The sequence below is a fragment of the Squalius cephalus genome, assembly GCF_949319135.1.
Source record: "Squalius cephalus genome assembly, chromosome: 18".
NCBI classification, from domain to species: domain Eukaryota; kingdom Metazoa; phylum Chordata; class Actinopteri; order Cypriniformes; family Leuciscidae; genus Squalius; species Squalius cephalus.
This window is the reverse complement of record NC_137139.1, coordinates 21,117,087-21,141,601: the sequence shown is the minus strand read 5'-3', so window position 1 is coordinate 21,141,601 and position 24,515 is coordinate 21,117,087. Positions and strand designations below refer to the sequence as shown.

General features: G+C 37.2%; 2 protein-coding genes across 4 annotated transcripts; one reads left to right on the top strand and one right to left on the bottom strand.

Moving 5' to 3' along the window:
• The first annotated feature begins 635 nt into the window (after nt 1-635).
• fam131c (family with sequence similarity 131 member C) lies at nt 636-10,350 on the top strand. 3 transcript variants are annotated; one of them, XM_079850315.1, is made up of 7 exons: nt 636-685; nt 2,430-2,493; nt 4,355-4,425; nt 4,663-4,753; nt 6,488-6,703; nt 7,316-7,414; nt 9,189-10,350. In XM_079850315.1, the coding sequence occupies exons 2-7, from the start codon at nt 2,463-2,465 to the stop codon at nt 9,452-9,454; spliced, it is 774 nt and encodes a 257-aa protein (XP_079706441.1). In that variant the 5' UTR covers nt 636-685; nt 2,430-2,462; the 3' UTR covers nt 9,455-10,350. The 3 variants fall into 3 exon arrangements, with proteins under 3 accessions (XP_079706441.1, XP_079706440.1, XP_079706442.1); XM_079850314.1 differs by lacking the exon at nt 636-685 and having other exon boundaries at nt 2,166-2,493; XM_079850316.1 differs by lacking the exons at nt 636-685; nt 7,316-7,414; nt 9,189-10,350 and adding an exon at nt 7,146-7,179 and having other exon boundaries at nt 2,166-2,493.
• Nucleotides 10,351-10,865: 515 nt separating this feature from the next.
• Nucleotides 10,866-21,290, bottom strand: clcnk (chloride channel K). The gene is made up of 20 exons (XM_079850313.1): nt 21,234-21,290; nt 20,253-20,412; nt 20,007-20,138; nt 19,682-19,810; nt 19,227-19,366; nt 19,059-19,136; nt 18,857-18,932; nt 18,596-18,721; nt 18,305-18,389; nt 18,067-18,168; nt 17,573-17,657; nt 17,306-17,470; nt 17,134-17,203; nt 16,637-16,741; nt 16,292-16,508; nt 15,983-16,116; nt 15,658-15,728; nt 13,814-13,894; nt 13,633-13,719; nt 10,866-13,486 (listed from the first exon to the last, which is right to left on the bottom strand). The coding sequence occupies exons 2-20, from the start codon at nt 20,407-20,409 to the stop codon at nt 13,448-13,450; spliced, it is 2,079 nt and encodes a 692-aa protein (XP_079706439.1). The 5' UTR covers nt 20,410-20,412; nt 21,234-21,290; the 3' UTR covers nt 10,866-13,447.
• Between the last annotated feature and the right edge of the window lie 3,225 nt (nt 21,291-24,515).

The following is a 24,515-nucleotide window of genomic DNA, read 5'->3' as shown; positions in this document are numbered from 1 at the left end:
TTTTTTGTTTGGGGGGGGGGGGGGGGATTCATATATTAATTTAAATCTTTTCATGGAAGGTCATGTAAAGGTCATTTTTTTGGACCCCATTTCTTCTGTCATTATTGTGATTTTAGAGGTGGAAGCGACCTCTAAATTTTTTCTCTTAGATGTTACAAATATGTTATGTAGTTTTTTCATGCTGTGATGAAGTTGAGAAAGCTTGTGTGAATGGGAAGGACAATCTGTGGGGATAGTAAGTGACTAGTTAAATGCAGAATGGAAATTTATGTGCCCACAAAAGTCAGACGCACATGTGCAACCTCAGAGAGGGACAGAATAACCCATTTTGACATGGTGCAATTTGTGTAAATCTTTACTATTTTCACATAGAAGAAAGTTCATTTAAATGAAGTACTCTTTTGTGTCAAAAAAGATGAAGACGTGAATGTGCAGAGTGCAAGTGCATTTATTTACCACAAGGTGTCAGACTTCCATTAAGCTAAATTTAGCTTTGAGCTAACGCCAAAGTAGCATATTAGCAATTACTGAGGTAAGCGAGAGATGTTAAGCAAATTAAATTATATTTGCATTGTTTAATATAAACTTTAAACAAACTTTTAAAACTGTTTTTCTTTCTTAGAAAAATCGCGCAGTGCCATTAAAAAGGGCGCAGAGTTTGCCTTGTGCAAGAACATGACTTGAGGTGATGTCATTAAAAAACAATTTGAACAATGTTTGCTTACTGGATTACAGGTTGACAAGAGACAAAGACAGTGAAAAGAATTTCTTTTTGAAGCCACAAGTTCAGACATGTGTCCTGCATGCTCTGAGACATAAAACCCAAGAGCATTTTCTTTTGTGATAAGAAACTTAAATAATGAACAAAAATGACCAAAACACACATTGAGCTTCTTATTTTGTTAAATAAAATCAATGTGCATAGTATAAAATACAGTTAAACTAGCCAACATATAGATCATTTTTATTTACTTTTGTCTAATTTCCTCAAAGTTTGTCGTTAAATACCAATGATTCACATGTCATTAAATCAAACATTTCTCATATTTAGACAGATAGCAACATGTTCAAACCAGAGTTGGGTTTGATTAAAATGTTGTTTCTTCGCCAATGTTTTGCTGTCTAAATCTGATCCACGCTCATAAAGGCACATTGCAGTTCTGTATTTATTATCAATGATGTTGCAGAATTGAACAAGAGTAAATGTAAAATTAACTCAAATGCTTAAATTCAAGGATAATAATTATCTCCATTAGTGTTAAATCACAGAATATTGCCTTTCAGTCTTTACAGATAAATTACGAAATAATTAATTTGTGATGGAATTGGCACTATTCTTTGAAGATCCATGGTTATGTAATTCTCAGCTCTTCCTCTGAACTGTTGTGCCATCTGCTCAAGATGTATAGTGAAAATCACATTACATTAGAAATAATTTTAATACATTGCTGTAATTTAGATATAGACTTTAAAGCTAATGGTTATTTTTTTAGCATTCAGGATGTCTGCATGCAACTTTACCTTTGTGACACTGGAGGGCAGCAGAAATCTTCTATCAAAAACTTCTATTCCTTTCTGCAGCTCTGGAAATGTCAGCTCTCTTGCAGAATACCTGAAAACACCATAAAAAACACCTTTATATTCCATTAGGTCTGTTATATGTGTATATAAATCTATCTTTTTCCACTTCTCATTTCCCTTTCTCATTCCAGTTCCAATTTATGTAACCTGATGCGCAATCAGTACCAAATCGGTTATCGTCTGATATTCAGATTTTTTTATTGATTGTTTCCAGTTAGATATTTAATTGTGCATGCTAATGTCCCCTATTTTTATTTAATATTATTTTTTCATACTGTATGTACTTATAATGTTGTGATGCCTAAATTCACCTGTAGCATTTAAAATTAATTATCTTAGTTTTTGTTATTTATTTTTTCAATTTATGTTGGCTAAATTGAATAGAATTTTAATATGAGCCATTATTCATAACATGAAAATAATTATCGGCTTACCGCTGTCTGTCAGAATTTTAATACCAGTGCATCCCTGATGTAACCTCAATGAAAGGTAATCATTTCAGTATGCAGATGGTGTGAAAGTTGGGTCTGAGAGAGAAAATGAGAGCAGAAGGGGGAGGAGAAGAGAGGGGAGGAAGGGAGGGACTGAGTGCACACAGTCAGTGTGCCGTTTCTCCCCACTTCTCTCTCTTTCCCTCTCCTCACTTCCATCCACACTTAAGAAACAGTGCTTGGATGGACACAGAATCCCTTTTTTCCTCCAGTCTTTTTCCTAGTTCCCTCGTTTCTCCACCTCTATCCTCCAGTTGGCTCACTCTGCCTGTTCTACACCCCTTCCTTCCAAACACGCAGTCATCTCTCTCTCTCTCACTGTTGCTAATTTTCCCCCGTCGCCCGGCTCTCTGTCAGCATGGTGAACAGATAACTGCAAAGCTGTTGAACATGGGCTCCTGCTTCTACAAAGGTCACCAAGGTCAGTCTCTTCCTGATTGTATCTGAGTTTGTCTGTCTCTGTTCCATTAGCCTACCTGTTGGTCTGTCTGGTTTTCACTCTTATCTGTTTATCCACCTGTCTGCTCATCTCCAGCATAGAGAGCATTTTACATAATGCATGAATGTGGGGGAAAAATCACAACATTCAGAAACAATCCAAACTGAGCACATAGTTGTGAGCGACTGAAATAAGTTGTAAATTGTTTTATTGTGTGCAGGTTAATGCTTTATGATAATGATGCACAGTTTGCTCAGCAGAAAACATTTTGCTGCTAAAATACTGATGCTTACGTACTGTAGGCCTGTTATAATTAAATATTACGCAGCTCTTTGGAATTCTTGATTCTGATTGGTCTATCGCTACACCCAGCGATCCTATATTCTGCGTCCGTATCAGTCTGGTCCTCCATCGAAATCGGGTCTCCATCTCCATCGAAATCGGGTCTCCATCAACTAGGGTCTCCAAAACGTTATACATTTAAAACATGAATTCATTCAAAGTGTAGGCCACAGGTGTGCGTGTGTATAACTTATATAGCCTACCGGCGCTACTTTCATGTCTCATTGCAGCTACCACACATTTCATACAAACGCAGTTTGGACCATCTTGTGTTCATTTACCGTTTGAAGTGAAAATACCCTCAGAGAACTTAGGTAGGTCTATTAATATTACTGTTACAGTGTTGTTAGGCCGCTTATTTTGTTGTATATTGTAGTTGACAATTTTCTTTGCGGTAGTTTGTGACGTCAGAAATACCGTCGAGTTCAAACCGCGTTTTTTAGACTGTCTTTGGTTCACTGCAGTTCACTGCTGACTTATGAGTTTACACATGGTTTGTCTTAAAGCACATTAAACACACCACATAGACATATAAACTACATTAAAAGCTGGATTTTCACCACTGGGGGACTTTAAATAATTCTCAAATCAATATTTCATGTCCATGTGTTGATTTGGTGAGCAGCTGTGTACATTATCGCTTACACAATGACCGTTTTTATACGCTGAGGGATTTATTTTAGTTAGGCTATTTGTAGCAAAATTTGCATGCCATGTTTAGATAACAACTGATTCTGAGAAGTTTCCTCTGAGCACCAGAGGGAAAATATTCTGTTCTTATTTATATTATATCATCTCATCTGAATAAGACTAGTATATTATGGTAAGGCAGGCTGCGAGACAGTTCAATCTGAGTACACAGGTGTTGTGTCTCAGTATTTACAAATGGAGTCTAAGGTAAGAGGTGACATTTTATCCTCAAGGTGTCCTCCAAGGAAATGGCACCAATGAAGTGGATAATTTGTAAATCCCAGGGAGCGAAGGGTAGAGTTTGTTTGTATGAGCCTGTGAGGGTTAGAAGGTCCAGAGCTCCATAGCTATGGCTTGCGAAATGCCAGGGTCAAATCTACATGTATAATGCATATGTGAGATGGATGGAGTTTCACCGTGATGAATAGGAGGCTGGTTTTAGAGGGGGAGACACGCATGATGTGTGACATTGTAAAGGTCACACATTGTCAGTTGATACCTGTTAGTAAATAACATGCTGCCGGGTGCCTGAAGCTCCACAGGTCTGAGATTAGCTGTCCTCTTTGAGGTCTAACCTCAATGAGATGCGGCCAGTGACGAAAAACGTCCTCTTGAACATTGGGGATCCCCAGGGAGGTGTTGTCAAGACAATCTCTTGTTCCCATGGAAACATGAGTGCAACAGGAGTGTGTCCCGTCCATCCACTCCAGATAAAATTCAATGCACACTACCACATGCACGCACACTGTTGGAAAGATAAATTAAAGAAACAGTTATTTACAATTAATGGCATTATATTTTGTCCCTCTAGAGCTGCAAAGTGGCCAGCAACACCCCATGGAAGAGCTTCACTCATACGCTGAAGGACAGCCCATCTTCAAGGTGTGTTTTCTCACAAAAATTGAAAATTTTAATCCTGTCGTATGTGTATAAATGGATCAACTTCAATGATACACGGGAGTTCTTTCACACTCTGAATGTGTAAGATCTGATAAAAGTGACTTGTTAGGTGTAATTAGCACCTGTGATTCACTGTGTTGCTTGCAAATGTGATATTCTGAAAGGTTTTATTTGGAATGGTAGGCTGTCATGTGTTTCCCGTCTTGTCGTGTTATTCAGGGTAACCATCAGCCCTACAATGGCAGCATGTCAGATAAGAGGAGCAGCAGCGGGTATGACATCGGAGAATTGGCTACATCTTCCCTGCTGGGTGAGGAGCAAAGAGCACTTATTAGGCACCGTCACACTGTGTGTTGTTTTGCTAGGGTTTTGCTATCGTTCAGAATCATTCATCTGAATCAGAAGAGCAGTCGACCTTTACAGAAGCTTGCTAATGTAATTTCCCTCTGCCTGCATATCTCTCAGTTATGAACAGTCTCTCTCTCTCTCTCCCCCTCTCTCCTTCTCTAGTGCCTCTTTTGCCACCTGTTTTCTTTTCTGACTGTGTTTTTGCTTGACTTCTCCAGGCCCACTCTCTTCAGGAAGTTAATTACAGAGACTAATAATGTGTTATGGGTTTTTAAGCTTTTCCAAAGAACATTTTTGATCATTTCATTCTAATTATAAATGCAGTCACCAGCCGATTGAATATGTATAATGCGCAAAAAAGAACCACAAAAAGCAAAAAAAAAAAAAAAAAGATTAATTTATAAAACACATGTCATGGGTTTTGCAAATCATTACTATATTCAGTAATAAGTTTTTAAGGACTTGCATGATAATTATGCACTCAGTTTTCCAGTGAAGAAATGTTTCTTTCCACTAGTACATTTGGTACAAAAAATACAGCCTGAAAGGAGGTGCTTAACCTTCAGAGAATGTTAATTAACATCAGGATGTCATAAAAATTGTAATGTGAGCTATTATATTTCCTTTTAATTTTATATGATATTTGCATTTTTTAGCTCTTTCACCAAAAGTTGGTGCATGTCTTAATATAGTTTAAAACTAGAGCTGTCAAAACGATTTATCACGATTAATCACATCTAACAGTTTGTAACAAAAGTTTGTAAATATATATTATGTGTGTGTGTGTGTGTGTGTGTGTGTGTGTGTGTGTGTATATATTTCCAAAGTTTTATGTTAGATGTGATTAATTATGATTAACAGATTTGGCGGCACTATTTAAAACATATTTATAATTTACTAAAAAATGAAATAAATAAACACACACACACACACACACACACACACACACACACACACACACACACACACACACACACACACACACACACACACACACACCATGATGGGTACCATAATGGGTAACAGAATTAAAAATTTACCCTACATCAAAATTTACCCTATATCACCCAGTAAGTGGTGATCTACTTTGGGACCAAATGTTGATTTGTAGTTAATAAATTAATAAAACAAAGAAATAAATATTTGTTTAAATATATAAAACCTTTTTTCTCCCAATAAATTGGGTAAAGCTTAATAAGCTTTTTTTTATTTTTTTTATTACTACAACAAAGTAGAAACCAATTCAGCAGATCGTGCCAAAATTATGACATTGTTTTATGATTTAATTGTTGGACACAATTGTGAATATCAAGACCTCTGAGGTGCAAAAAGGCCAAAATCACCAATTTAAGGGGAATGATACTGTTTAAAACAAACCTTTTTATGCTAGGCTAGTTTTATGTTAGATAATCTTAATATCAAAACAGAAAATATGGAATTTGTGCCTCTTTTTTCTTTTAAAAGTCACGGGGCACCAAAGTGTAATGCATTTAAAGTGTCCTCTAGTCTCTGCTTTTAGACACTAGTCCTAAAAAGCTGTTCAGTTTTTGATGACTTGGAGAGAAAAAGCTCGATGTATCCGTTCTCACCTTTCCCCCCTCTTTAGCAGTACCTCTTCATATCCTTCCCTCTTTTCATTTCTTTTATTTCTTTTAATATTGATTTGCACCCATGCTAATCCCTCCGATCTCTTTAGGACTGCTTGCCACTTTTAAAGACCACATCACTAAGCCCACAGCGATGGCCCAGGGCCGAGTCGCCCACCTGATTGAGTGGAAGAGCTGGGGAGGGGAGGCGGCGTCGAGAGGGGGCTGGTGTGGAGGATGGGGAGGTGTGGGAGCCGCACTGCAGGAGGACGAGCAGCTCTACTCCCACCTCACTGATGAAATCAAAGAAGCACGCTTTGCTGCGGGTGAAACAGCATTTATATATTTAACATGCAGCTACCAAGTTTCAAACACACCTCTAACCCTAAGTATAAAACTTCAGCCCTACATAAAAGTATATACGGTAATACCTTGTTTATGTTATCTAATGCTCCTCACAAGTTCAGCACTACGTAAAATGAAGGACAGAGGCAGGATTTTTCCATTCTTTCTTTCCACACTGACAGCTCTTCTTTTATGTCTCTTGGTGACGTGTTGACATCAGAACTATAGCAACCAATGTAGAAATACTGGATATTGACTACATTGTCTGAACCAACAGATCAGATTTCATCACTTGCAAAATGATAGTGTCATTAGCAACGCCTTGTCATTGTCTTAGTGACTTTGGTACAGCAAACACTGCTAATGTTTTCTTCATAAATGTAAAAATGTAATTAATACTCTAAAGGATTTCTTTTTTCAAAGACAGACAGGTGTGAAATACTTCTTTGATCTTGGTAATTGCCTATAATATTTATTTAAAGGTTAAATGCTTCTTCATAGGACATGAGTGAGAAAAGTAGAGTAGGTATTTTCTTCTTTTTTTCTGGTACTCTATGTATCTGTGACCTTTTATCTCTTCATGCCTGTCTCAGGTGTGGCGGAGCAGTTTGCTCTGGCTGAGGCAGCGATGAATGCCTGGTCCACACAGGACATTGAAAATCAAACCACAGCCGGCACAATCCCATTACAAGGTAATGATAGCACTGTCAATATCCCCAAACTCAAAGCTGCAATACCCAAATAGATGTGACCAGGGTCCAAAATTAACACTGCACACAAACTAGCCATTGTGAGTAAATACAATTTGCCAGTGAGCAAGTGATTTTATAGGAACTGCAATATAATACATGGTTTACATCAGATTGTAACAATGATTTGAATCGAATCATGCCAATGTTAGTGACATGAAGGATTAAAATCTATGTTAAACTACACACTAAGAAAACACCTGTTGTAACTCAAACATCTTTTATAAATTTGACTTCAATGGAAAATTAGATGAACTAGATTTCTTAAAATTACCATGAGAAGTTAATCTAGTCTTCCTCCAGCACTCCATGCAATAACATGTGTGAAATAAAACACCAAAAGAACAGTACAAAATACATTTTCGTCACAGGTGCTATTTTACAGAGAGATTTAGACTCTTCTCATTTATGATGCTGTGTTAAAAAGTTCATTTTAGACCCTACATGTAACAATGCTGAAATGATCAGCTTCACTGGTCACCAGTATGTTAGCTGGTCCATGTGAAAATATTCTGGCTATTCTGGTCCACTAGCAAGACCAGCTCTAAACCAGCCTGAATGTAAATAAACTGAAAAAAAGATGTGTTTTACTTACCTATGTATCATTTCAATTATTCTGTATATATTATATTCATATTCACAGCCCTTGATTAAAAGTAGAACAGTACTTATGGAGGTTATTAGACCCTTTCACACAGCAATCCCGCTAAATTACAGTAAACTTACCAGAATGACTTTTCCGGTAAATACACAAACACAAGCAACAGCGTTCCGTCTTTTTACAGGTAAGATTCGGATAAACTCTGCGATAGCAATAATTGGAAATGACCTTTAAACGCTGAGCCGTTTTCTTCATCCACCTGGATGAGGAGAAGTGCTTTAGTTACAGTTAAAAAAAATGTTATTTTTTGAGTGACAGGTGTAAGGGGATGATCACACATAACCTGGTTTTGCTCTTTAAAACACAAGACGCATAATACTTACTATAGTACTGCAGTTACTATAGTACGCAATAACTGGTAAATGGACTGGTAAATGGAAAAGAAGGCAGGGTCTCGAGTGCCAGACATCGCGCAACAGTCAGATGTTCGTCTAGCGCATGTCTACATACACAAAAACAGTTAAAAGCAGCAGAACTTACCGTAAACAGCTCCGACAGAGCTTTACGATTGGCCCAAAGCTTTCTTTCTTATGTCAGTGTGTGCTGATATCGAACTCATACTCAATTTTTGTTCACACACAGCATCATACCAGTAATTTACTAGTAATGTTACAACTTTTGAAAAGGTCCTGTATGACTGCACAAGACTGTATGTGTGAAAGGGGCTATTCTCACCATCTGGTTCATCTCACTCTATCCCAGCTTGTATAAAAATAGTGCTATTTCATTATGAAGGGGAACATCATGACAGCCTTGGTGCAGTAAGAAGCCCAGAACAAAGACAAATGATATGACCTGTTTAGCCAGATGAGCCAGGTTCAAAAACACATTTTTGCCTGGTTCTTAGGAGTCTTACAGTTGAATAAATGACTACATAACAGAAACGCTGAATGTGTCTGGGCCATGATGACTCATGGATCAAGCAGATCAGAGCTCTATATTGAGTTTGGGGCTTATTAGGCTTATTCATTTATGCTACAATTTTCATTCTAGAAGATGTGTGTGCTTGAGGTCTTTTTAATTTCTGCTGTCATAAAGATGACGATGTCTTCACAGACCCCGAGGGCCTCTATCTCTCTCAGTTCCTGTTGGATGGAGGAAGTCTGGGTGTTCCTCAGCACCTGTACAGAATGCACATGGAAGTTGATGACACCAGTTCCCTGGCACCTTCTCATCCTCCTCAGTCTCATTCCCCCAGTCATTCTCATTCTCCGCTGGACACACAGCGTCCGCCTCAGGAGCAGAGGATCTCGCCGTCGGAAGGGCCCGTGCGACACGCAGACAGCATCTCCCTGTCGGAGGATGAGGTTTTTTATAATTGAAGTTTTGATGACACAGCGGAACAAAAAGAGAAAAGGTTTTTCGTCTATTCTTTGTGTTCGTTGATGAGGGAGAGACGCACGTGAGGTTACGTCTGGGGTTATCGCTTTACCGTTAAAGTATGTAATAGCTAATGTTGAGCCTCTTCGACAAGCAAAGAACGCAGGGATCGTTGTACATGCGGACATGTCAATTCATTCACATATCACATTGCCTTTTTGCAAATGAAAGCCTCTCCGTTTGTGGTAATGATGTTGGAGATCGGATTGTAAGTTAAAGGGGTTACACTAATTATGTTTACAGGAAGGTAAAAGGTCATCGCACATAAATGCATCTAAAATTATACATTGACGGAGGGGTGATCAAGACCATAAGGCCTTTTCACCTTTAACTGAGTGTTTGTGGATATTTGCAGCAGCCTTTCACCATCAAAAAGAAGCGGAGGCCTTTTAGCCCTATAGACTGAAGAAGAAAGAGCCAAAATAAAACACGCTTTCATCTCCACAGACTTTTTTTCTGGTGCATTTCCACTAAGAACAGCTCAATGGGGCCACAGGGTTAATAGGATCCTTTTGTGAGGACTCTGGAGGGTGAAAGTGACTTATTGACCTTTGAGCAAAGCCGCAATCATCACTTGGGACAGTGAAGTGGAGATTTTAAAGATTTTTCATAATGCTAAATGTTTATATGGGGATTTTGAGTATAACACGTCTAACGCACCAAATGACTAGATGAATCCTTAAAGCTGAAGTGTGTAATTTTGCTATCCTCATAAAATAAAAATTCCAAAATATTGAAAAAGATAGCCCCGCCCCAAACTCATGCCATTCGTTGAGCCAGTGTTGCTGGTCGGAAAGACTCACAGAGCATCAAATCAACCTACAAATGGCTTACTTGTAAAGAAAAGAAAAAAAAAGGTTAATTATTATTAATTTGATTAGGTTAATTATGTAATATAATTAATAATAACCAATACCAATATTATTTATATTAATCAATATGAATTATACTAAGATGGAAAATGAGATTAAATTGATCTACAAATGCTTACATATAGTAAAAAAATATAGTTTATTCTTAATATTGTGTTAATAATATTCATATTATTAATATGGAATATGAGACATGAGTTATAAATGACTTACTTGTAGCAATTATTTGGTTTATTAATATGGGAACACTTTAGGGTCCTATTCTCTCTATTAACTATTTTCTTATTAGCATTAGTGTAATATTAAATTTACTTACTTATAGTAAAATGGTTAATTATTATTAATATTATATAATATTATTAATAATACTAAGATGGCAGATTGAATCAAACTACAAATGGCTTACTTGTAGCAAGTATTTGTTCATTAATATTAATGTTATTTTTGACATTAATATTAGAAATATTAAGCTAGAGAAGTATTTTAACAAAAAATTACACACTTCAACTTTTTTTATTTTAAAAGTGGGTATGGTCACAATTTATAAATCACATGAAGAAGTGAAGTAGAAAAAAAGTGTTACCTCAGCTGCCTTTGAGTAACTTGCCTCCATATTGTGTTAATAATTGTCAGCTTGTTCTGTTCTGTTTTGTGCAGTTCTTTGTATGTGTAAATTATGATTGAATCTTTAAAGACCTCTAATCTACATTGCTGCAGAAATCACTTGCTTTCAAGAAAATTCTTGTGTTCCTGCGAGTGTCGGAGTGAAAGCTGGAATAACAAACGTCTTGCCTTTTCTCTGCAATTAGCCCTATTCACACTCCACTGACAAAGAAAGGTGATTGAAAGAGAGAGATGGAGGGAGAGAGTGAGGGACGAGGGGATTATAGTAAATGCAGTGGCAGGAGAGGGCGAGACAGGAGGGTGTTGGGAGGTGGAATGGTCAAGTGTTATCATGCTCCATGGTCTTTTAATAGAAGTTACGCAGTGTGATCCTCACGTGCGGTGTCAGATAATGTGTGTGACAGCTTTGTGCTCCACAAGTAGGGTTTAATTGTGTAGATAGAGGCTCTGTGGTGGTGAGCAGAATTGGAATTGTTTTTGTATTTCAGCACAATATATTAAGGAACAACACACTGGGAATTTAAATACAACACACTGGGAATTTAAATGAATTCTTATAAAACCTTTTCTGTGCAAAAAGCATAGGGAATAAGGAGAGAAAAAGGGATGGTTGAGAAATCAAACAAAGGTCGTTTATTACCGAAGCCTTTGTTCTGCTCTTTTCTCCCAGTGTGAGGCTCACAAAGCTAACACTATGCATGAGGTTACAAAGATATCTCATTTCATTCAAACTCTAGACATGCATATGATATTATACAGGGTCAATTTCATCAGACCCACCCACAACGCTTGACAGCAGCCGGGTACAATCGGACCCTAAATGTCCCCTTTAGTTGTTTTCTGGTCCCAAAGTGTATGACTATTCAATAATATATATTCTGTTTTATTGAAAATTGGTGGAGAATTTTTTGTGTGAGAATGAAATAATAATAAGAAATTTGGATAACACTTTACTTAAAGCCTTTATGTATAATGCATTTTAGAGGTATTCATAATGTACATTATAATGCATTATATCGTTTCATTAATAACTGTAACCAAAGTTAAAATGCATTATTAATAATCACAGATTTCTTGTTGTATCTGAAAGCGTGTCTTAACGCATTATACTTTCTAAAGGTGTATTATAACTGTGGTTACAAGTATTCATGATATCACAATGCATTATAAGGTGCATAATTAATGCAATAAAAATACTTGTATAATGCATTATACACAAAGGCTCAAGTAAAGTGTTACTGAAATTTGCAAAAGTTTGCAGATATACAAAAAGTGTTGAGGGGCAAAAGGCTGTCGGGGGCAATACTAATATGTGACCCTGGATCACAAAACCAGTCACAAGTAGCACGGGTATATTTGTGGCAATAGCCAACAATACATTGTATAGGTCAAAATGATCGATTTTTCTTTTATGCCAAAAATCATTAGGATATTAAGTAAAGATCATGTTCCATGAAGATATTTAGTAAATTTCCTACCGTAAATATATAAAAGATATTTTTTTGTGAGTGAATGCAGCACAATCACGAACATAAATGGACAACTTTAAAGGCAATTTTGTCAATGTTTTGCACCCTCAGATTCCAGATTTTCAAATAGTTGTATCTCGGCCAAATATCGTCCTATCCTAACAAACCATACATCAATGGAAGGCTTATTTATTCAGCTCAAAATATGCATAAGCAGATAGATTTGCTATAGCAAGATGTTTTTAAGCAGCATTTATGTATAAACATTTAATTGAAATTTTCTCTGCAGCTAACAATCTCTTTCGGCATATTTGACGTTTTGTCTTTTTAAGATGCAATAAAAGGGACTTTGTCAATAATGAAAAATCGTTCCACTTTTTAGATGGTTATTGAATATCTATTGATTTAATCACCTTGACAAAAACTGAAAATCATAAATGCATCTTTAGTCTCAAAATACATGTGATAATTTTAGAGATTCTCATTAGTCCTATAAATCTACATTTAAAAAATGTTTAAATATACATTTTAATATATACACTTTCTCCCTGTGGTACCCTATTAAATTGCTGCTTCATTTCATAATATTTCTTAATTATTTCTCTATCCCCCTGTTTCACAGACAAGGCTTAACATAATCCCAGACTAAAATGCATATTTTTACTGAAAGCAACTTGTACTGTGATATCTTAAAATATGCCAGTGCCATTGTCTCAAGACTCACACCAGTAATGGGTTTTTCTAGGGCACGTTTATAAAAGGTACTTAAATGTCCTAATTGAACTAAGGCATAATCCTGGTTTAATCAAAGCCCTGTATGTGAAACCGGGCCTATGCAAAATTATTCATTGATCTCCTCATTATGATCCATGTAAAATCTCCAGCAGATGAAATATTAACTATTATCAAAATGGCAAGCACAAATTGATGACTGTCCTGGATTCTGATGTCTGAGCTGATTGTCCATGCATCAGACTTCCTTTGCCATCTCTTCGATAATTTTCTTCATCTGAAAGTAAAATCACGTGTCATAAGACCATCCTTTTTGCAATAAGTACATCTAGCTAGTGTGACTGGTGTATTCTTCATTATTTTGTTTGTGTTTAGAAGTATGCGTGTGTACATATTTGTCCTTGTGCAGACTGCTCTTATCACCTCTTTCCATGTGACGACTCCACACAGCCGCCCACTCTCCGTTATAAACAGACGCTGCTCACCCGTGACACTCATGATACAATGAGCCTGACAGAACACACATAAACACGCACATAGTAGAGGAACACCTGAACAAAAACATAATGTGAAGGAAACAGTCACCAGTTTATTCTCACTGCACCTGCTTTACGGTGGATTCAGGAGTCAGGTGTAGCCGCACAGGTTGAATAGAACAAACTTCTTCTAGCCGTTTACATGAACCCTGCAAGAAAAATGATTTAATGATGCAGAGAAGCAGGAGCGTCATGTGCCCTATCGGATTTTGAATGTAACTTAAAACAAAAACAAATTATTAACACTTTACAATAAGGTCCCATTAGTTAATGCATCAACTAACAATGACTAATACATTTTTTTTTGTTTTTTTTGTATTTATTCATATTTGTTAACGTTAGTTAAAGGGATAGTTCACCCAAAAATTAAAATTCTGTCATCATTTACTCACCCTCAAGCACCCCAAACCTGTATGAGTTTCTTTGTTCTGCTGAACACAAAGGAAGATATTTGGAAGAATGTTTGTAATCAACAGATCTCGGTCCCCATTGACTTCCATAGTAGGAAAAAATATATACTATGGTAGTCAATGGGGACCGAGATCTGTTTGGTTACAAACATTCTTCCAAATATCTTCCTTTGTGTTCAGCAGAACAAAGAAACTCATACAGGTTTGGAACAACTTGAGGGTGAGTAAACAATGACAGAATTTTAATTTTTGGGTAATTTTTGGGTGAACTATCCCTTTAATAAAAATACATCTGTTTATTGTCAGTTCATGTCAGGTCCCTTGTCAGGCCCCCATTGTTAGTTCATGTTAACTGATGTATTTAACAAAAGGAACCTTGCTGTAAATTGGGTAACACTTTATTTCAGCCCACTTTAGGCATTCTACTAAGTAACTTTGCAATTATATCTCTACTAACTCTTTGTAGAGTATTAGTAGACTGTCTGCTTAATATTTGCTAACACTTTATTTTGACATTCTACTGACTATAAGCAACTACGTCAACTTATTCAACTAAACCCAAACCCTAACAGTCTACTAATACTCTAATGAGAGTTAGTTGATATGTAGTTGCAAAGTTACTCATAGTAAGTAAAGTGTCTAGAGTGGACCATCAAAATAAAGTGTAACCATAAATTATTGCCAAAAATTATTGGATAAATAAAAATGTGTTTCATGCTTTTAAAATAAACCCTTCCTTCTTCTGACAATCTGGTCATCATTTTCGTACCTTTTTCTATAGATCAAAGAAAATCATGGACTGTCAAGTTCAACCGCAATTTAGCTTGATTCATTATTTAAAACAATGATAGTTTCAGATTTGAACCTTGATCCCATTGCATATTAATTGAAAACTGTAACATTAGAGCTTTGGGGTCTGTTCACACAGAACTTTTGTGTTCCACTGCGCAGCTTTTTAATTGCTAAACTTGCACTAGATTGACGTTTTTGATTGTTGTGGCATGTCTCACTGCTTACAGATATGTGAAGAACTACGATGTTCAGAAGTTGTAAAAGTTCACCCCAAATTGAAAATTCGGTCATCATTTACTCACTCTCATGTATGACTGACTTGATTATGTGGAAGATTTTTTAAAGAATGTTTCAACTGTTTTTTGCACTTATAATGAAAGTCAGTGGGGTCCAAAACATTAAAACCCATTGAATTTCATTGTATATATAGACAAATAAACCCCCACTGAGACAAGGTGCAGTATCATTGGAAAAAACACAGTGGAATGCAAAAACACTTTCTGTGTGAACTGGCCCTAAAATGGCAGAGGCAAAACTGACACTGGTGCCACTTAAAAACCAACAAAGACAAGAACAAAAAAGAAGCCCCAGCTGAGAATCCAGCTTCTGAATTGAAATGCTTGGATTATTCTTTCGTTATTTTTTATTATTCTTTTAGTAACTTTCAGCACAATTTCTGTTATGACTCAGCATATTATGGGTTCAATTACCTCATTTCTATGCTCTTGCAGACACTCCCGCAGCTGTGATTTGTTGATTGTTCCCAGGAGAATAGGAGAGTCTGGGAGATAAGAGAAAAAGTAAATGGCATCGCCTCAGACTGTCGGCCTCATTTCATACAATAGTACTGTCATTGTAAAATACTGTACTGGAACATTTTCTTGAGGGTGCAGTCTTGAGTGTGTCACCTCATCAACACACAATCATTTGGCCTTTGGGCCTTATCAGCACACAAATTTCACTGGCTTTCACTCTTTTCTGGGTGTTATTAAAGTGAGATTGTGTCATTGAGCTGGTGATATTAGTTAGGCTCACCGTGAGAGTCCACCACAGGAACTTCAGTGTCTGTGCTGTCGTTTAGGATGTGCTGCACACTTGTCAGTGTGTCTGTCCTCTTCAGCACGGCTCCCGCTGGGACCGCAAACTGCTTGATCTGAACATTGGCCAACCTGTGGGAGAACATTCATGATGAAAACCATTTACTATCCAGCCATCACTACCTTGATGTCTCCCTCCAGAATCTTGTTTCGCGCACAAGGCTGTGTCATCTGAAGAAAAATGCAATGTAATTTCAAGTTATAACATGGTGGAGCCTGAAGGCAGACGAGCAGATAGTTTACTCACTTTGGACAAGCCCGGATGAGAGATGGCAAGTGCGGGAGCTGTTTAATAAGGGATAAGCCATCGTAGAAAGATGGACGGTGCTTTGCACGAGCCACCGCGTTGGATACCAGCGTAGCAACCAGAGCGGGGACAGCGTGAGAGCATTGGCCAGTCATTTCCAGAGCCAATAGGGCAGGAGAGAGCGTGTGTGTCACAGCCCCAGAGAAGGCAGCTGCTCCTGTACACACACACACACACAGAGAATATGACCCCATTAATGCATTTAGACAGGCCTTATCGTCTCTGTGAGCCTGCAGTGTTCATAATCCTCCTTCAGAAAACTGACAGGATAATAAAATTGTTTACCTGCTAAAGCATAGCCGCCCGGGTTTATCAAACTCTTTGTTGATGAGATTCCATCTGAGAGGAGATAGGCCGAGCCCTCGCCTACGAAACGTCCCACTGCAGCACCTAAAACACAGACAATTGCTGTTTCAATGGGCTTCTTAAAATAGACATCTTATGGTCCACTGGATTCATTGAAACTGTATATGGTTAAACTAATAGATTATAAATGATCACTAACTACATTTTGACAACTACAATACTACATTTTATTTATATATTTTTAAATATATTTAATTTTATTATTTTTATTATGGTAATTATACAAGTTATTGTTTTAGTATTTTATCCCATTTTATTTTATATTTATTTTATCACATCACATTTTATTTTTTATTTTTTATTTTATAATTTTAATTATTATTGTTATTATTTGTTCATTTTTTAAATAATATTTTAACTATTATTATACTCTTATTTTATAATAATAATAATAATCCCATGGTATGAAGACCTACCGTAAACAAATACTGGCATGAAATAGCCTGCAGGTAAAGGCAAAGTACAAGCCACAACCAACAGCCCAACCTTACAGAGAGATGGTAGAAATCATGAAATCTGCTTATGAGAACCTTTTTAAATTCTTCAACAAGCATCTTATGAACACCATGATAATTATTTCTATTTTACCTTCACAGTAATGAAAAATCCTAGCGTTTGGATGTAACCTCTGCCTGGTGGGTTCCATGCCTGCCAGAATTTGTTCTGAGGCTCAGGCAGGGCAGAGGCATTCTGGGAAACAGTGTACCAGGAAGTGCCGTCTAACAGTGAAGTAAGCAGCTGCTTCATTGTGAGCTAGTAGAAAACAGAGAGAAATTTAAAGTAAATACAAAATGATAAACCAGAGCACCAAAGTTTGAAGTACTGCCAGCATTCCAGAAATAGGCCTATCCTCACCTCAGCAGCAATGAAATGTCCCGCTGAGTGATAAAACGTAAAGCAGGCAAGGAGAAATGCCACAATGGCTGAATAAAGTGACTTTCTGGATATGATTATGAATACAAACAAAGTTAGATCACAACAAATATCATCAGGCATCCAATTAAAAGACATATATTTGATGTCAGCATACAGTGGGGTCCATAAATCTGAGACTATGATGGAAATATGGGATTAAAAATCTAATTTACACCCGGAAATAAAATATTTTAGGATTGAAGATGTAAATATTTCAAGTTAAACATTTAATTCACACTTTCATTATTCTGATTTCCAAAAAAAAAAAAAAAAAAGAAGAAAGAAAGTAGAACCATTTCAGTAGTGGTTGTTTGGACCTCATTGTGTGTATATGTATGTTTGTATGTATATGTACACACACACACACCAAATGATGACAAGGAAAAGCATGAAAAAGTATGAAATTGTCTGCTGGAATAAATGTTTCAGCTCACTCTGTTGCCAGAAATCTGCTGATAGTTTTGTTTGTTTTGACAAAACGCAGAGCCCAGCGATGACAAAATAAGTAAATACAGCTGAGAATACTGCAGAACAGCCTGAATCAGAGGAAAACACCATTAGAACAATTACTGCTTCGTGAATTTTAATAATATAAACACTGAGATAACAGACATGACTAAGCAATATTTAATTTATGACTGTCCATCGGCAATCTGGCAATTGAGAGCTTACCCAAGCAGTGCGAAAATGAAGATTTCAAAAGGCTGGTAAGGCAGGTCACTAGAGAAGCTGGTTTTAAACAGGGCCTGGATTGTCTCTGTTGACATGGAAAGATTGAATAATTTCTCTCATATATCCTTCTGGCTTCTGGTGGTGTGATACTTTCAGTTTAATCACATTTAAATTCAATCATGCCAATTCATAGCTTCCCATAAGGCTAACTGATGGTCTTGTGGTGGATGAGATTACTAAGACACCAGTAGCATCCATTAGGGGGCGCTGTAGTTAATGTAAACCTCTCACCTTGATCTCTACTACAGACAGAGAGCAGCCTGAAGGTGATCGCTCCACAAGCTGCTGCAAAGAAGCAGGGACAGTAATCTCTGACTGAATAATGAGTCCCCATCACCTCTACACTGAACAGAACGCCTATGATGGTAGAACAGAGAGAAACATTCAGGGAAAGGTCAGGTGACAGACTGTCAAGTGACTGATGAGATACACTAATGACTTTGTGTTGTTTAGTACTAAAGGATATCACGGACCACGGTGACGTCAACTCACCGCTGATTGGAGCCCCAAAACAGCTCGCAACGCCCACTGCTGACGCCACAACCAGCATTTCTCCTTTAGCTGCTCTCTGAATGAACCGAGCCACAAGAGAGTCATTAGTATAAGTAGCCTTCTATACAATTTCCATCTGGTTCTCATGATACAAAATTAAAGAGGGCAGCATGGTTCATTTGTTGCAGTGCAGTTCAGCTACCTGCTTTCCACCACGACAGGAAACATGCAGGCGATTCATGAACGCACCCACCATGATAGATAAATGGACAAATGGGCCCTATTGAAATGAGTTGTATTGCAAAAGGTCAATATACGTCAAATTTATGGTTAAGCTCCACATCCTCATTTGTATATAAGAGGTACTTACCACTTTGCCAAGAAACACTGTGCTGCCTGAAGCTAGTGTGCATATCAAGCCAAACACTTTAGCAAACAGATTGGCGAGGGACAGATAACCTGGCATGTCTATCCCTAAGAGAATAGCCCTCGCCTCAGGAACACCAGAGCCTGAAGGGTCATGGGTGAAACACATAATGCATGACCAAATCAGTTTTATGTTTTATGTAAGTCAAACCATCAAGGCAAAGCAGGTGAATTGATGCATTTAACTTAAAATAGGCATACACTAAAAATGTGTGTTGATTTTGTCTCATGCATTTACATGTGTAAAGCACATTATATTTTAATCATGGATTTAAATAATTATTATAAATGAGATTGGATGCTACTCTAAATAAGCAATTTATGCAATGATAGCAAAATTATTTTTATCTTTATTATTATTATTTTACCATGTAAAGATGTGATGAGTGTCTAGCTGACCTGCAGAGAATGGGCAGATGCTGTGGGCGAAGCTGGTGGACAGGGCACAGAGGCATGCTGGGTAAAGCGTCCAGCAGAGGAACTGCAGCAGGCGGTGACCCTTCAGACAACCGTACAGCCATTGGTGAGCTAATAAGAGAGAAGGACATGGACTGAGGTTTAACAGTGTGTGAGAAATAAAAGAGAACCTAAGGTCGTCTGTTTTTGAAAGACCTTGGCCCACTCAGCTGCTAGAATGCTTCAGTGTTAGCCCAACTGACCCACCTGCATCTGTATGTACATTTTTTACTAACCATTTTTTAAGTGACAAGGTGGAACTGCTCACCATTCAGCAGCTTGGCCACAGTCATGTCCATGAAGAAGCTCATTAGAGCGGTGATGATCCCTAAGAGGGCATAACAGTACCACTCCATGCTAGCAAAATACACCAGAACCTTCTTCACATATAGCACGCACTCTGCCCAAATGCAAAGCAACATAAATCACAGTGGTTAGTTTGAATTTCAGCATTGAGGATTGATAGAGTGAGATCATTGATGACAGGGAGGAAATTGCAAATGATCCGCCTCACCTCTGATGCGTGACCGTGATTGTTGCCAGGGTCTCCATGAATGCTCATTAGAGCTGATTAGCTTTTCCTCCACCGTATCTGGGTCTGTCTTATCTTCCTGTGTGCACTGTTCTTCAGTTTCTTCAAGATGCTTTACATTTACACTAATTGCATCCATTGTCTGAAATGCAGCATGAACATGAAGTCTTTGTGTCACCATGAAATTAAAATGTACAATTCTTATTTTTTCATGGAATAGTACTTATTATAAACATCATTATTTATTTTTTAAAATGTATGTGTCCTCATAATCTTTAATCTTGTAGCCACATCTCTTTTGTGATGACATGTTTACTGATATGAGGGTGGGACAACCTGTCACTCACATGAGATCCACCAATAGCAAACCACAACGATCCAATCAATAATGGACAAAATCAAGCGGCTCCCACCCTACGTTTTTTCTTACTCGAGAAGCCGTTTCACTCGGACAGGGTACATCACAATATGGACGAAAAGACTATGGCAACTTCCATTTCATAATGGCTTTAATGCAATTTTACATCTCTAAATCTCAAAATTATTACACATCGCTCTGGAATTCTCAATTCTGATTGGCCAATCGCGCCATCCAGTGTTCTGATACGTCACAATTTTCTCCGTTATCCATTGACAACACTGTTTCAGACCGCTCAGTCGGTAACTGCGCACACCGTGGACTCTTAGCGTAAGTAAAATTATAGCGGAGGTAAAATCATACAATAATTTGAACTCAAATCATTGTTTAATGTCCATGCATTTATTTCTTTGGCAAGTAACTTAGCTGTGTAAGACGCGGGATATTTTAATTTCATCGTGGTACTTTTCGACTGACTGCACATTATTTCTAATAACGTCAGTATAGATAGGCCTAGGCCTAATAGGTAGTCCCGAAATACTGGAAACGATTTAATGTCAAACTAAAGTCATTTGAAAACTGAAATATAAAGTTAGAGAGCTCACCTTGGCTTTCAGCCTGTTGCCTCATTCCAAATGAAAGACCGTTGAGGTCAGTATCGACTCTTTACCCTGGCGTCACCAGATGTAGCTTGAAAGGAAAATTAAGCTTTAACTTATTTATGGCGCACAGCCTCTGCTGCTTTGCCTCTGGGCAGGCACTGAATTGGAACAATGCGAGATTGAAGTTTACTTTTTTGTTTTCTCTGAAATTCATTTTGATCTCATAAATGTCATTCGGCCTTAACTTTCAATTAGGCGGTTAATGAAATGACCTGTGATGCGTTATGAACCTTTGTTGTTAAGGCGAGAGGGCAGAGAGTGATAGAACCCAACTGACCTTTAGAATTGTCATCGTCACTCACTCGCTTTAATGAGCCCTGACTACATTTCTTAACAGGTGAAAAGAGCAGCATTAATTAAAAAGTGTACCCAGCTTTTCTCATGTATTGCATAATTTAGATAGTGATTGCCCCTTTATATGGTCTCTATTTGAGCACTCTTTCATATTGCATTAACCTTCATTCAAGGTGAAAGCAATCACACACACACACACACACACACACACACACACCAAATCAATGTCACGCACAATAATTGATTCACACAAAATTTCCAAAATCACATACCTGCGGTGAAAATATTTAATAATATAATTTCATTATGCATCAGTGGATTCCATTAAGCTATTTCAGACAATTAAAAACATGAATGCATCATTCTGTTGTATTTTAAAGTCCTGTTGTTTCCTACCCTGTGGAATTTATATTATTGTCACGATGACCAGCACTATCTCAGACGATAAATCGATCTTTTCGAACAAACATCAAGATGCATTATTCATTTTCTTGTAGTTCACACACAAAGGCAAACAATAAAGCTATTATTGTTGCACATGCTCATATAATTTCCCTTTTGTCTAATTTAGCTGAGGGCTTGCATGGCCTTATGCTTTAAGTAGCCTATGATGGCACCACTTTCTCTGAAAACACAAAGTATTAGATAACTTGAAACAATTTCTTGTCCTTTGATTTTGGATTCTTTTCTACTTTCTCCCATAATTTGTGACACACCCCTCACTGCAAACTGAGTGACAGAAGGTTTTAGTTTATTTGAAATTTAAAACTCCCTGATCATTTTGGAATTGTTTTATCCCCACTGACAGAACCAATCTGCTACTCGCAAAGCAGTGACTGGTTCACGGGGTGAATATGTGTGAAATGTCACAATAATCTTTCCCTTCCTGCCATGACTGACGAGAGGCTACCCTCTGTCATTCCGCATTCTGTTCATTTTCCCTGTCAATTTCCATTCGTTTTTCTCGGATGGGTCCAGACGCCGGTGGTTTTTATAGAATCATGACAGCCGCAAATGCAAAAAGAGAATATATTGACTGAGGGGTATAGATGGCACCAGGCTATTTAAATGCATTTTCTTTCTCATCTCAGCCTTTACTGTTGTGTGATTTGTTTTGTTACCATAATTTGAGTCTCTATTTTGTGTTTTTCCTGCTACATTGTTTGTTGCTCTTGTACTTTTTCTTAGTCCCAGCAGAACAAGCCATTCACATTGACTGTGACAATGATAACACAAACTCTCTCTGAGCTTCCATGTATGTTTACATATATTGCAGTGGTCCTTGAACCTTTTCAGTCCAAGGACCCTCTGTATATAGTGTAAAGAGTCTTGCAACATGCGTACAGTATTACCAATAGTAATGTATTCACGTATGACACTTATGGAAAATGAACAATGGAAGTCTTAGCTTCTTAACTTTAGCTTTGGCTGAAGTAAATATAAAACTCAATTTCAGCCCATTAATCTGCACACCCTTATGTTTATTCATACTGTTACAAAACCGTCCCCATGAGGGCTGTCCAATGACATCCATAAACTAGTGGAATACTTGTGAGGATATCAAGTGAACTTTCTGAAGTGAACTCACACTAAGCCTGAGGACAAACTGTGCTAGTCGCGATTATACTGTTGACTGATTAAATGCTCTCTCTCTCTCTCTCTCTCTCTCTCTCTCTCTCTCTCTCTCTCTCTCTCTCTCTCTCTCTCTCTCTCTCTCTGTTTTTCTCTTCAGCACAGAATCAAATTAGAAGAGCTGCATTGGTGTCATGACACATGCTGTTAGAAGTAATGTTGAGTTTCTCAGATTTAGACAATGTTTAAAAGTCTTTAAAGTGATAGGGTACACTACATGCAACTTACTTGAGAGGCCACTAGATTTAAGGTTGTGAACAACACAGACTCCAAAGAAATGCCTATTATTTTAAAACATCCAATACTTTAAATGCTATTAACATCTTAAGGGATAGTTTACCCAAAAAAGGAAACTAGTGTCAGCATCTACTCACCCTCATGTCATTCAAAACTGTTGGTAACCAAACCATTTTGGTTTTCATTGTATGAACAAAAAGAAGAAGAAGAAAAAACCTGATACATGTTTAAAATATCTTCTTTTATGCTTCACTGAAGGTTTGGAATGAGGGTTAGTAAATATTAAATAATAATATAATTTTCTTTTCTTTTTTTTTTCTTTTTTGAGTGAATTATCCCTTTAACACTATCACTAAATGGGTACCGAAGTTATCAGCTGATATTAGAGATTTTTTAATTTATCAGTATTGGTCAGTATTGGATATTTAATAATTTCCTCTTTTTTACATTCAGATTATCTTTGCTCTCATCTAACACTTACTTACATGTTTAAAATTTCTAATAATAAAAAATAATGCTGTTAAATGTAATTTTTAGCAAAATAAATATACATTTTCATGTGCATTATGCCTATATTCAATTTTAGCATTTATATATATATATATATATATATTTACACAAAATTTAATAGAATTTGAATACCGGCCATTTATTTGACCCTAGCATAAAAGTAATTATTGGCTTATCAGCATCAGTCTGAAATGTAATATCAGTGCATCCCTATCTTAAACAACTCATGAAAAGGAAATGGAAAATACATGCAATTTCTGTAATGAGGAGTAAACCATAATGTCTATTATTAGCAGCTCTCCTCCAAAAACAAATGCCTCCTAATCCGTTTTCCTAACGTCATCTGTCCCTCAACGTCACTCTCTCATTGACATTCCTTCCATCTTTCTGTTAATCCTCAGTTTGAACTGTCATTCCTCAGCATTGTTGTTTATGCAGAGATGAACACCCTCAGGACCTGTGTTTACTGTAGTTTTCAGATTGACAGGCATCGCAAGCCTCTGACGCCTGCATTTGTAAATCACGGCAAATTGCTGTGGATGGCAGGCTGGA